The 14,867-nt window shown below is 40.7% G+C and overlaps 1 protein-coding gene across 1 annotated transcript in view; it reads left to right on the plus strand.

The window, feature by feature from the left end:
* Window positions 1–882: 882 nt before the first annotated feature.
* Window positions 883–14,867, plus strand: part of LOC142107492 (metalloprotease TIKI1-like) — an 81,681-nt gene continuing 67,696 nt past the window's right edge. Inside the window, exon 1 of the mRNA XM_075190949.1 lies at window positions 883–1,328. Coding sequence (XP_075047050.1) covers window positions 1,221–1,328 — 108 coding nt within the window. The 5' untranslated portion in view covers window positions 883–1,220. The remainder of the gene's footprint in view (window positions 1,329–14,867) is intronic.

The following is a 14,867-nucleotide window of genomic DNA, read 5'->3' on the forward strand; positions in this document are numbered from 1 at the left end:
ACATAAATTAATTGTGTTCGAACCGGCTACTTTAATCAAGAACTAGTCTATTAAGTATGACTTTTATTGGATGATGTACTTAACAACTACAATGGCAGAGCCCTATTAATCCCATCATGGATCATCAATAATTTCCTGCACTTCTTTTTATAAGAAGAATCTGTTGTGTCATTTAAGACAAAATTGATCAAAAGGACAGTCTGAACCAAAACAAAACATAAATAAAATATAGTGTGGTTTTCTAATTATTTCAACCACATCAAAGTGAGTTTTTTATGTATAATATGGATTATCTAATTACAAATCTATTTATAAAGGAACATATGAATAAAACAATTAGAGTAACATAGTCAAATTAAATCACTAATTGTAATTCACATAATGCTAAATAGTAACAGAAAAGAAATACATGAAAAGCATTAAAGAAATTATTGCGAACAGACTAACCATAGTACCGCACCAATATATATATATATATATATATATATATATATATATATATATATATATATATATTATTTTCTTAAGAAAACTGATAATTGTTACAGGTAAAAAATGTTTTTTATTTTTTATTGTCATAAATAAAGAGAATAGATGTAGTGGTGATTTTTATTTATCTTACTACATGTCTTAAGAGCTACACAGCTATTTTAATGTACTGAACAGTGTGATCTTTTACCTACGTACAGTTTATGAGAAGGGCATTAGTTTATGTGATGCACGGTGGCTCACAAGCTCACCAGCATTGACCCACACAGATTTCAGGGGGGAGGAGAAGCACTCCAGAGGAGGGGACATTGTAAAGAAGCAAATGCAACAGAAGGGAGGAAAAGGAGTCTTTGGTACCTCCCACAACTTTCTATTTCATGCTGGGTTTGTGAATGTTCTCCCACTTTAAATATCACGCAGGATGGCCGAAAGTGACGTTTGAGCAGATTACTATAATCATTACAGAATAAACAAATCTGGCTAGAGGCTGTAAATAAACCAGCATGGCACAGTGGGCAAGCTCTTTTCAGACTGACTTCACTGTCTTACTCACAGAGGGGATCAAGTACAGCAACTTCAACTCATATCCACTTTGAGAGCTGGATTGTTATTCTATTTTTCCCCCATTGATATTTATTTATTTTTTTGCACTTTTTCATTCACTACTGGACATCAGTAGTAGGAAGCTTTTACCTTGCGATTATCATTTGGCATTTTGGAGCATTGAAGCTATGATGGTAATCATTTGGAATGTATTTCTACAAACGTTTTTGCTGGCACTGGTCAAAGCAAACCAGAGGAGCTCCAGAGACACTGCAAACTGCAAGCTCAACAAGAAAGTAAGTGTGAAACCTGCAGATCACTCAGGGAAAGCTGATAGCTCGGTCAGTGCACCAGTAATGCTCTCTGCGTGTAAATCCATTGTTACAAGGATAACGTTTTCTATTTTATCTCCTATTCACCAGGCTTGTGCAAGTAAGCATTTTAGAATATTGCAGAAAAGCAGATGTTTGAATGTGGACCACAGTGCAGTATTTTATGCATTTTATTTTATGTTTATACTAGAGGATGGAGGGCAGATTAAAATAATAATCACCTATAGGGTTGTGGCTATATAGTAATTTTAACTGGATGTTATATCTATCTATATATCTATCTATCTCTCTATCGATCTAAAGACATAGATGTCAACTTGTCTATAGAGAGAGTTATCTCTCTCTCTCTCTCTCTCTCTCTCTCTCTCTCTCTCTCTCTCTCTCTCTCTCATTAATTATGTTTCTTCTGTAAAGTTATTGGTATGATATAATGAGATCACTTTCTGTGCATTGTTCTTCTTGACATATGTAGGTGTTGGACTACTGAGTTTCTTCAACTTGCATTCACTTCCATGTGTATAACTTGTTTTCTACAAGATCTCAAAATATAGTTTTTATTTACTTACTGTCTAAAACCTTTAAATTCATTCCAAATCATGTTCCTGAAGTTCTTGTTCTGAAACCTTCTCCCTAATAAAATCTTGTAATGCATTTGTTGAAAGTTTATTTGATATAATTTGTAGTCATTTCATGTCTAAGCTATAAATTACAGGTGAGACTTTGTAATTTTCCATATAAATGAAGCTGTCTGTATTTGAGTTGTTTGACTAGAAGCAGAGGACATTATGCTCTTGCTTTGGGCATCTGAAAAACATGGAGCCATTTCTCTAATACTTTTTACAAATCCAAACCATACCTGTACGCACCAGATTCAAATATCCAGATACTTTATATTCCTGTTAAAAATATATTTACATAGTATCTGATTCAGGATCCAGTTTGTTGCAGGAATGAATGCAATTGTATACAAATACATTTCTGACAACTGTTGACTAGTGAACATGCAGGGGAATTCATTAGTCAAATACAGTTTCTCACATTTTGATACCCTATCCTTCAAACAACAAAGATGTGAAAATCCCTGCTGGCAATGTTAAACTTCATAGTGAAAAGCTATACATTACACAACTATATAGGCTGGTTTAGCCACATTGCAATTTGGCTAAATGTTGTGCTATTGTGATCTGTTCATGTGACCTGACAAACCAAGCAAGCAGATCTGTAACAATTTTGCCATCCATGTAGGTGGCCAAACTGGCCATAGAAATTACCATTTGATGGAATCTGTGGAATCTGTGGAAAATGGTACTATGTGCAAAAATGTTTTGTAACCCATAATTGCCAATTAGTTGTGCTTTAATTTCATAAACTACACTAGAGAAATGACAGGTAGAATATGATTTCTATAGGTTACAACATATCTGTTAAATATTCCCATAATCTGTAATTAAGACAATTGTATTGTACATATGAGAGAGCATGCATTGTATGGTAGTTTTGAAAAAAAAAAATTGCATGAGGTTCTGAGCAACCTGCTGAATTTCAGTCTAAACCACATGGTAAAACCACATGTGAGGCAAAACATCCAGCTTTATATTAACTTAGTCCTCCTCCGTAGTATGTAAAGCAAACCGAGCTCGACAGTAATTTCACTAGACATCGCCATGATGTTGACAGATCAACAGTATTAGACAAGTTCTCCCAATTGTAAAGCGCTACGGAATTTGCTGGCGCTATATAAACGATGATGATGATGAAGTTCTATCCCTTTGTATAGGGATCATGCTCAAACTGCATATGATTTGAGTAATCACGCCAATCAGAACCATGTCTAAAATATTTACCTTTTTGCAACAGTTTGTCATGTAGTTTTGTAAACTGCGTCTTCCAAATATAATACATTGCACCGTTTTTATATTTCTCAGATCCTGCAACTGACATTGCAGTCTGAGCTTTGGTGGTTTTGAATGATGCAGTTTGATGTGCTGCCTATGATGCATTGCTTGGTTTGCAAATAGCTCATGAAAACGCATGAGAAAAGGCGGTCTGACAACTCCCGCACTGATAAATCCCACTCTAAGCTCCAGGCCATAGGGTCTTTAACACCTATGATCTCAGTATGAACACCTGTTGTGTCCCCTTATGTACATCGCTGCAGAATACTTTACAAATAGAAAGTAATAATAATAATTGTAGCCCAGGGCAATCAATCATGCATTAGTTCCATTACTCAACTTGATTGTTCTAAGCAAAGATTTGATTTGTGTGTATAGGTTACAGCACAGACAAAATGACTCACATAGCCAGACCATGTAGATCATTAATGGTGTATTTACACCCTAGATCTGTGTTTAACTCAAGCTTGTTTGATTCTGTCTCTTTAATCCATTTTTTTCAGGGACAGCTACCGGAAATTTGTTCCAAGCAACTACTCCTCCTTAGAAACACTATAAACTGACATGATCTATCTTATGAGATAATGTTGTCCATCTGTTTTTCAGTTAATGAAATTGTCATTAACAAACACTTCAGTAATGCAATTAAATTTAATGTGCCTCATGTAGTTTCTGCTGGACAAATGGAGGGGGTACTGGCAGGTGACACAGAAAGTGTGAAATGTATTGTATCTTGCCGTTTGAAAATCTGGTAGATAGACGGCCATGGGAATTCTGCTTATTGTTTGTTTTTCTTTTGGAATGTCTACTTTTTGCTCTTTTATGTTATACCCAGCGCCGGTGCTAGGGTTCACGGCGCACTAGGCAAAATTTCGCCGCCCCACCCCCGCCGCGAACACACTAGAAAAAAAAGTAGATTTTACTTACCATTTCTCTAGCTGATCCGCGCCTTCTTCACACAGGAGGCAGAGTGATCCATTCTGGAAGGGGAGGGGGGCGCCGGGAAAGAACTTTATTCACACTGTCTGTCTGACAGACAGTGTGATACTTCACTGATGCGCCGTGGACACTGAAAAACAGCGGCGGCGCAACCCTCTCCTGAGCCATTGACTAGATTAGAAAATCTAGTCAGCGGCGCCCTGCAGGTCCCGGCGCCCTAGGCAACTGCCTAAGGTTGCCTAATGGGAGCGCCGGGCCTGGTTATACCTCAAAAAAGTATTAGTTGGGTGTTATTCTTTCAGACCACAAGTGCCATCAACTATCTTGTGGTGTCACAGTCACCAATCATTTGCACATTAAAGCAAAATTAAGCTACAAATAAGAAGTTTGTTGATGTTTCAAGTAGTACACAAAGCAAAAAAAAGTTATTTCAAAAAATTTAGATATTTATGTTGTTCACAGATACATTTTTCCTGGCGCTTTAGAAATCAGTGCAAGTCTATAGAGGCATCAGAGCATCATTGGGCCATTGGGATGTTTTGGGGACTCTGGCAGAAGGATTCACATTCTTTAATTATTAATTTGTGTACCACAAGAGAGCCATAATTGCACATTACAATGCATATAAAACCAAAATGTGAAAACACTAATTGTATACCTCCATCTAGGAGGCATCAATGTGTAAAGCTGTGATATTGTAAGCTTGCGAGCAGGGTTCTCTTACCTCTCTGTTTGTATGTATTACCCAGTATTTTCTTATTAATGTTTGTTCCCAATTGTAAAGCGCTACGGAATTTGCTGGCGCTATATAAATAAATGTTGATGATGATATTGCAGCCAGTATCGCACTAATATTGCAGCGAGTATTGTCCTATCCTATCGATAGGTCAGAAGACTGTTGGTGGCCCTTGTATGTGGTTCTCTGAAAGGCTGCATTGACACCAGAAGTGATTGCATGTCTGTGGCTAATTTAAACAGTGGTCCTGTGGTTCAGTGCTTGGGCTAAGCAGCAGGACCACTATGTGTGTGGGCATGTTAACTGATAATTAAGTGATTTAAACTGAAATGTCAGAGGTGTAAGATACAGTTATTGAGTTCTGCTTTTACTGTGCCATTCCTCCCTGCATTTTGGAGAATTTATGTCCGGGAGACTCCCGAATTTCTGGGAGTCCTCCCTGACTCCCGGGAGAGCAGGCAATGCTCCCTGATCCTGGCCGGCTGTGTAAATTAAACAGAGGGGACGGGGCTTAGTGTTGCAGTGCACTCGTAATTGTGGCCCCGCCCACTGGTTTTAGTGGTCCAATATGGTTATGCTTGTTCGGGGGTGGGGCTAATGACACAATTCTTAGAGCCCTGCCCCCACACCCACCTGTCCCCCGGACCTCCCAGGAAACAACTTGCTTATGTTGGCAAGTATGATTTATAGTCTATTGAGAATGCTGGGATGATGACGATTAATTTATTCTGCTGTGCAGTGTGGTCGGGGCAGGACTAGCAACACTTAAGCCAAAATTACAACTGTGGAAGCATATATTGCCACTATCAGTTTATTTATTGGTTAAATCAGTGGATGCTTGTTGAGGTTTCACAAAACCATAGTACAATACTGTGAGCAACAGTGATTGGCTTTCTGACGAAGGAAACCATTGTTTTTTTTTCTTTCTTAGATTATGTTTGACCCGTTTGGGATAGCATAAAGTGATTGAAAATTTACTTAGTGCTATGATGTTTTTCCTAGTGTTCAACAGCCATCAGTCTTTACAGTGTGTGATGTGACATTTTTATGCATAAATACAGGTATTTTAATAAATAACTTTGAGTGATCTGAATGTGCTTAGATATAGTGTTATGTATTGCACTGTTTTGAAAAACCATAGGTCTGTTTAAGAAATGTCAGCGAGGGCCTTATTTTCAGTATGTGGAGTTGTAATTCGTTGTTATGCCTATACCAGCTGCAGAATATATAACTGGCTATAAATGAGTGTCATGTATATTCCACGTGTAGGCATTAACTCCAACAAGCAATTGGTATAAACCAGAAACTAATTGGTATTATACTATTTGTAAACTGTGAGTAGAAGTACTTAAGAATGCTGTTAATGAGATCCCGTGGGCTGAGATAAAGTTATGTGGAGTGTGTGAGGCTTTTGTTTGCTTTGTGTCTTGCTCTTTACTAGGAATTGTTTATTTTACCCCAGCTCTCATCTCTCTGCCAAGCACTTTATTCACTGCAACCTGACTCTTTTCTGCTGCAGCCAATGATCAGAGGAGGCCACAGTCTCTCTAGACATAACCATTACTGCTTCATTAGCTCCCTTTATTCTATCTCCTGTTCCCATTATCACAATTTCCATTTGCATTTTAATGAACTGAGAATCACAGTGTTTGCTCTACCTTTCTTATACAAATCACACAATTAAGGTTAGAGATTCTTCTTTAATATGCAGCACTTTTCACATAGCATCTCAGTTGTGCTGGTTCTAATGGCAGCCTGGACTGAACATGGTAAAGGTGACGCATACAAATATTGAATAACTCCACTCTCACTGCTTTAGTTACTTTTCCTCACAACCTTATTGTCAAATTTTTTTCCTTGAACTATACCTAATAATTTCATCTTTCCATTTAAGGATATTCTAAGCATGATACACATGTGACCAATGATTTACTCACAACAAAGTCCAAGGGTCCCTTTTCCTGCACACCCTTCACTCCATTGCCCTTTGCCCATCATACCTATCCAGCCGTTCCTTCAGCATCTCCACCTCTGGAACATCCTCCTCTCTGCTCCCACTATCTGTTCCCGCGAGGCTCTGCTGTATCCCTCTTCTCTTGTCACTGTACACCTTTATTCCTCAGTGAAATAATTGTGAGGCGCTGTCCCCACACTCCTCCTAGGTGCTGGGATGGTCGCTTGCCTTGCTCTGCACTCCACGTCCTGTTGTCTAGCAACGAAACGCGCTTCCGGCCCTTAGTCTCTCTCGGTCTGTGTGTATGTTAGGGGATTTAGATTGTAAGCTCCAATGGCAGGGACTGAAGTGAATGAGTTCTCTGTACAGCGCTGCGGAATTAGTGGTGCTATATAAATAAATAGATGATGATGATGAAACACCACGCTGCGCGCGCATGCGCAGTACCAATTGTGTCTTGTTGCTAGGCAACGGGCCACTGTTTTTGACTTCCTGACGGTGGTCAGCTGTGTTCTGACCGCCAAATCAGATTCCTCTCCTCCCTTTATAAGGAACATTCTGGCACCATTAGGGTGTCAGATTATTGGTTCACACCAGCTCCAGCACTTCCTGTTTACTCCTGCCTCCTGACTTCTGGCTTGTTCCTTGGCTCATTCTCCTGGATTCTGATTTGGTTCTGCACAGCCCGTTTGGTATTGACCTTCTGCTTGTTCAAGATGGCTCTTCTGATTATCCCTGTGTACTGTGCTACTGGTTGGCTTTGACCCAGATCGTTCGACCATTCCTGTCCTACTCACCACTGCGCTGGTGACTTACTTGGAGAACCGCGATCAGTGCACCCATAGTCCATACTGTCTTGTGGAGTCCCTGGTGAAGACCGGGGGTGCGTTAGACTCCGCCCCCTCCCTGTTTAGTTGCGTAAAATACCACCCGGTGGCTCCTACGGTATTATTAACCATGACACTAATCCACTCATTTGGCCCCCTGTATCATCTCTTAACAGACAATATCCAAATATTTATTTCCTCCTCTAATCCTTCTTTCCTAACTCATATGACCAATTGCCCTCCTCTTCTCCCCCACTGATGATAAGATCACAGATTCTGTAGTCTACCAAGCCCCACCATCTAGATGTCGTGCATAACTCTGCTCTCTCCTTTACTCCTCGCATCCAGTGTCTCTTAAAATCCTGTAGTCTTCACCTATGAACCATCTCCAGAATATGTTCCTTTCTTCCTCAAGACGCAACTAAAACTCTAATCCTCGCCCTCACCATTTCCCACCACGACTTTTGCAACATTCTGCTGCTTGGCATTTTCCTCACCCATCTGTCCCCAATTCTATCCATCCTAAATACTGCTGTAAGACTGATATTTCTCTGTCACTGCTGCACCACTTTGTAAACATCTACACTGGCTCTCCATACCCTCCAGAATCAATTAAAAAAATACCACCCTCACTTAAGAAGTCTTTAACAACACCACTTCTTTCTACATCTCAACCCACATATCTTCTAGTTCATCCTCTCCATTCTGCCTCTGACTTTTACCTCTCCACCTCTCTCTTATAATCACCTCTCACTCCCCCCTATAATACTTATCCTGTGCCACTACCTACAAATACAATTCACTATAACATTTCTTTAGACTTTCTCCCAGCCTCCAATGACCTTTAAAAATGTACCTATTCTCTGAAGTCTACTCAACAACTCTCCCTCCAAACATAGATACCTTGCTGTCGCAGCCTTCAAACTCAGTTGCTCATGGTTCTTAGTTGTACCCCATCTCCATTAGACTGTAAGTTCTCAGAGTCATGGCCTCTCCACCCTTATTTCACAATCCCTTTCATCTCATTGCTACTTTGCATGTCGCTGTTTCTTATGTACATGGTTCCCCCACTGTGCAGCACTGTGTATCACAGTAGCACTTTACAAATAAATACTACTTATAATCAAGGGTGGATCTAGAAAATAATTTTACTGGGGGCGATTTAGTCCCTGCCCCCTTTTTGACAGCTAAAGCTATGCGCAGATCCGTTCGGCAGAGACAGGCAGGGAGAGTGTGCTGCCCGGCCGCTCGGATTGTTTTTAAAATGCAATCAGAGCAGCCGGGCAACACACTCTCCCTGCCTGTTTCTGCCAAACGGACCTGCACATAGTGTGCAGCCGCTGGCAGCAAGCCACTGCTAGGGGAAGCAATTGCCCCGATCACTCCCCTTCCCCCCTCTCTCTGGATCCGCCACTGCTTATAATAAATATGGCGAGTGCAGCTAGCACTGATATAAAAATAGGGATGATTTATTAAAGCATAGGCAATACTCACTGTCAAATGGATAACAAATTAAAATAGAACAAGTGATGTTCTGTCCATTATCTGCTATATAATGTCACAGTGGCCTAGTGGTTAGCACTTCTGCCTCACAGCACTGGGGTCATGAGTTTGATTCCTGACCATGGCCTTATCTGTGTGAAGTTTGTATGTTCTCCCTGTGTTTGCGTGGGTTTCCTCTGGGTGCTCCAGTTTTCTCCCACACTCCAAAAACATACTGGTAGGTTAATTAGCTGCTATCAAAAATAACCCTAGTCTCTCCCTCTCTGTATGTCTGTGTGAGTGTTTTAATTAGGGAATTAAGACTGTAAGCTCCAATGCGGCAGGGACTGATGTGAATGAGTTCTCTGTATAGCGCTGCGGAATTAGTGGCGCTATATAAATAAATGATGATGATGATGAAGGATTGTTGATCTGTGATCCCTGTATTTCTATTAGCTCAAGTTGCTTTCAGCATGTGGTGATTACAGCACAGAACCATGATGGGAGGAGCTTAGGCCCCAGTGTGTGCAGCCTTGTGTGTCATAGAAATAGTAAAATAAATACTGTACAATTCTCATTTTATAAAGTAACTATCTAATATTTCTGTGCAAGGTGATGTTCAGCTGACTTCTTACTCAAAGATGTTCTCCGCTCATTGTATTCACCATACACCAGAGCCTGGAAAATGTTCAAAGTGAACAAGGCTGAGCCTTTGGGGTGAAATGTATACAATTGAACAAAAACATTCCAGCACTAGGGTTACTATTATGGGAATGGATAGATTCCCGAAGAGGAACCCATGGTCTACTTGTTATACTTAATAAGAAATAAGCTTAAAAATATAAAACACTTTCTCAATGAATGAATGAATTAATAAAGAGATCATGTGTTCTAAAATGTCTCTACTGTGATATATCTAGTAATATATAACAACTAATAAAATATTTTTTGTTTAAAGACCATCCAGATTAAAACAAAAATATTATTGCCAACAGTTGGTTAAAACAAAGAGACTGAAATGAGTTCATGTAGACATTTTAGAATAATTTAGTTTGACCTCAGAAACGTTTAACCAAACCCATGAGGTTTTCTGCTCATACCAGTCACATATTAGTTACACCTGGTGTGTGAGCAAACAGTCTGTGTAGATTGGGACCACATGTAAATGCTGATTAGTCCATAATATGGAACATGAATAGGGTTTGAGAATGTGTATCTATAGTGTAATTAAACTAAGATATTTCTAATGTTGTATTGTCTTCTAATATTTACCCACAGTGCTTTTGTTCAATTCCAAACAGGGCATTCTCTATATGGAGTTTTATGTTTTTACCATGTTGACGCAGTTTTCCTCTGTTTGTCCAAAAATTATACCGTTAGCTTAATTGTCTTGGAATGAAATTAGTCTACTGTGTTTGTTTGTGTGGTAGATAATTAGTCCCCCTTTCATAGGTGCAACTAGCAAACTGTGGGTCCCAGTGCAGGGAGGTGGGGAGGAGGGAACAGGGGCCCCCAACCCTCTGCATCTGCCATGCTACGGCCCCCATTATCTCCATGGGCCCTGGTGCATGGCACCTGTCGCACCAATGCTAGTTCCGCCACTGCCCTATTTATCAATATTGAATGAAATTGAAGATTTCTATTGCTGCTTATTGAAGCAATACTCCTCTGCGGCACTGATGTGAGTGACTAACAAAAAAAAAGTCTTTGTAAAGCACTGCGTAATATGTTGGCACTGTATATAAAGTTTGATAATAACTTACTGTATCAATTGATGTTAAATACTAAATGAAAAATATGTACGGTTTATAAAATAACAAAAGGGTAATGTTGATATTTGTCTTGTAAAAGACAGAATCACATTGGCACACCTTCCTTTGGTAAATGCCCTACGTCCTTTGAGGGCTCCCATGTCTCTCTATGTCTGTCTATGTGTATGTGTGTTAGGGAATTTAGAGTGTAAGCCCCAATGGGGCAGGGACTGATGTGAGTGCGTTCTCTGTACAGCGCTGCGGAAACAGTGGCGCTATATATATAAATAAATGATGATGATGATGATGAAACCCAAGATATTACTTCACAGTCACTGCTTGTTCATTCCTTTTGCAGGTCTGATAAACTGAGTTTCCACAGCTGGAGAACTGGGTGGGCTGGACAATTCAAAAGTTCTAAAGACTGTGGAAGTGATTGTAACACCTGACTGGACAGATGGCTGAAAGAGTCATGTTATGCTTTCACTGACTATGTATACCTCTAGTCAGGGGCAGAACTTTAGTGAGGGGGCCATCTGCTTCAGAGGCTCCCACTCTGCTCTCCTCAGCATGCTCAGGGTCAGTGTATACACAGAGAGACCCCGTTTTAGTTCCAAAACAATAGAACAGAGATCTTCTGTAAATTTTGCTGTGGGGCCCGGTGATTGAGTGGTACGCCATCGCTAAATCCTTTATGTACACCAGGGAAACAGCACAGTCTGGTGGTAATAATCAGGTAACAATTGGGAGTTCCAGTGAAGGAATAAGAGGTAGTGCAAAATCGGCCACAAGAATTCTCAACATATAGGCTTTAGTGTGTTTTGTAAAATGATTAATAATTTTATTTAGCTTTCCAGTCTACTTTAATTGTGAAAATAAATCATCCAATAGATTGTAAGCTTGCGAGCAGGGCCTTCTCACCTCTTTGTCTGTTTTACCCAGTTTGTTTATTAGTTTACTATGTTTGTCCCCAATTGTAAAGCTCTACGGAATATGTTGGCGCTGTATAAATAAATGATGATGATGGTGATTTTGATTACATTTATTGTTATGTTATGATGCTACTCCTCTTCTAGTACAGTGGGCTGTAACATCTTAAACAATGCAGATGACACTGTGACGATAATGGGCCCCTCCTTCAACCACCCGTGTTCCCAGGTTCCACCCCACTTAGATGAGGCCCTTAATAGCCCTTTGTATCCACCCCCCTCCCAGCACTCCTGGTAATCTCACCCTTCTGTTTTATATTTATATAAAGGACAACAATATTTCATTGCCACTGTTCATATATATGGCTTATTGCGAAGAGATATGACTTAGCTCAGCGGTTCCCAAAGTGTGCACTGCGGCTCCCAGGGGTGCCACAGCGCTGTCATAGGGGTGCCGCAACCAAGTAGAGAAATATAAAACAAGACAAAATATATCAATCCGGCAGCGCTTAGGACCGAGCATCCTCCTCTCTCCTGCCGCTTGTCACTGAATGTCGGGCGTGCTGATGCCCGACATTCAGTGACAAGCGGCAGGAGAGAGGAGGATGCTGGGTCCCGAGCACCGCCGGATTGGTAAGTTTTTTTTTTTTGGTTTTTTTCTCTACCTGGCAGAAGGGGCAGAGTGAGGATGCAGAGGGGGCAGAGTGAGAGGAGGATGCAAAGGGGGCAGAGTGAGTGGATGATGCAGAGGGGGCAGAGTGAAAGGATGATGCAGTGGGCGCAGAGTGAGAGGATGCAGAGGAAGTAGAGTGAGGATGCAGAGGGTGTAGAGTGAGTTGATGCAGAGGGGGCAGAGTCAGTGAATGCAGTGGGGGCAGAGTGAGTGGATGCATGGGCACAGAGTGAGTGGATGCAGGGGCAGAGTGTGTGGATGCAGGGGCACAGAGTGTGTGGATGCAGGGGCACAGAGTATGTGGAGATGAAGGGGGCACAGTGTGTGGATGAAGGGGGCACGGTGTGTGGATGAAGGGGGCACAGTGTGTGGATGAAGGGGGCACGGTGTGTGGATGAGGGGGGCACAGAGTGTGTGGATGAAGGGGGCACAGAGTGTGTGGATGCAGGGGGCACAGAGTGTGTGCATGCAGGGGGCACAGAGTGTGTGGATGAAGGGGGCACGGTGTGTGGATGAAGGGGGCACAGAGTGTGTGGATGCAGGGGGCACAGAGTGTGTGCATGCAGGGGGCACAGAGTGTGTGGATGAAGGGGGCACAGTGTGAGTTAGCTGTAAATTATTCTTTGACAAAAATATAATTGAAAACAAAATATAAAAATATTTTTTTTCCTTGGATTTATGTGTATTATTTTTGCATACAACTAAATAAGTATTTTTGTCCTGACCTAAATACTTATCATGTTTTTTTGACCCAACTACTTATAAAACAGGACTGCTCGGTAATTATTTTGGAGGGGTGCCTTGAAAAAATTATAGAGACTCTAAGGGTGCCGCAAACTGAAAAAGTTTGGGAACCACTGACTTAGCTTGATATATACCTGGCAGCAGTATAGTAACCTGGTTATGGTATACAAGACAATGAGAAGTCATTGAATGGAATAATCCCTTATACAGTAAATCCTTAGCTGCCTTTTGATATGAATGAGATTAGGCACAGAAGACACAAGTGTACTGTATTTATACATGGCTTTGTAAGGTGTGTTATGGAAGTCCTGGCTTGTTCCAGTTTGTACTTAAATTGGTCTGCTTGCATGTTACAGACACTGCTTAGGAAAGTGAGATAATTTATCCGGTATCACTAAAGTTTGTTTGTAACATGTTTACATTATAAGAAGCCAAATATGCATTAAATGCATTTCAGATTAAATGAAAATAAATTATTCTTTCGGGACCTTGTGTTAGTTTTAGTGTACTTTGTTAAAACAATGCTGCATTGCAGTGGGGGGCAGGGGGGGGGAGATTTATTATGATATAGGGGAGAGAATCAATTATCGGCGATGTGCCGCTGGACATCAACTTAATGTATGGCTACACGCACTGCTGCTTAATACGATACTGAAAATCTTCACTTATTTTTGCTCGCACCTCAAAAATAAGCCAGTATTTAAGTCCAGACATCGAAGGAGAGTGTCTTCGAGGACTGTTCCGGAGGTACTTTGCGGAACATCACGCACAATTGAATTTCTCTGTCACCTGGGAAAAAAATGAGATGAACAGCAATATAGTTAAAACTGTATAATATATAATAATATTTTCTTTACATGTTTGTTAAACATGTATAATGCTTTTAAAAAAAATATAGCCCAAGTTTGGGCTTTCAGGTCCACTGCACATGCTTGAACCAACTGCATGAGTCACATATGCGCATATCCTATGGGACTGGCCAGGCGAAGTGGTCATTTAACACCTTCCGCTCCAGGCTAGTATCACTAAGGCAGGAGTATTGAGTAAAGTGGATTGGAGGAATCCTGTGTATGGAAAGGACATTTTCTGGCAATATTGCACAGATGGGAGGTGAAGGATAAACATAGTCATAGATGACTCCAAGGAGGTAGGATTAGGAGGTTGCTGGCATTTTCTCATTGGTTAAAGTCAGGAAAATGTTGGAGAAAAGAGTGCAAGCTCTGTCTTACAGAGAATCATACATCCTTCAGTCATCCTAGAGGAGACTACAGTGTAGGCTTTTAAACAAAATAGAGGGGTTTAGTTGAGATGAGGAATGGTAGAACTAGTTATTATTTGCATACTGGAGATGCTGTAACCTATAACAGACCTGGGGAGGAATAAGTGGTTCTGAATGACATTGGAAATATAGCATGAAAACCAGTTGAGGGCTATATTATAGAGGGCTTCAAGTGAAGAGTTTGTAATAGGGCATTTATGTCTGGCAAGAGTACTCATTGTCAAATGCCAATCCTAATTCTGGCTTTTAAAGGGACCTTTCAGTAAAGGGCCTCACTAAAAGTGAGTATTGTAT

The sequence above is a fragment of the Mixophyes fleayi genome, chromosome 1 (assembly GCF_038048845.1).
Source record: "Mixophyes fleayi isolate aMixFle1 chromosome 1, aMixFle1.hap1, whole genome shotgun sequence".
NCBI lineage: Eukaryota > Metazoa > Chordata > Amphibia > Anura > Limnodynastidae > Mixophyes > Mixophyes fleayi.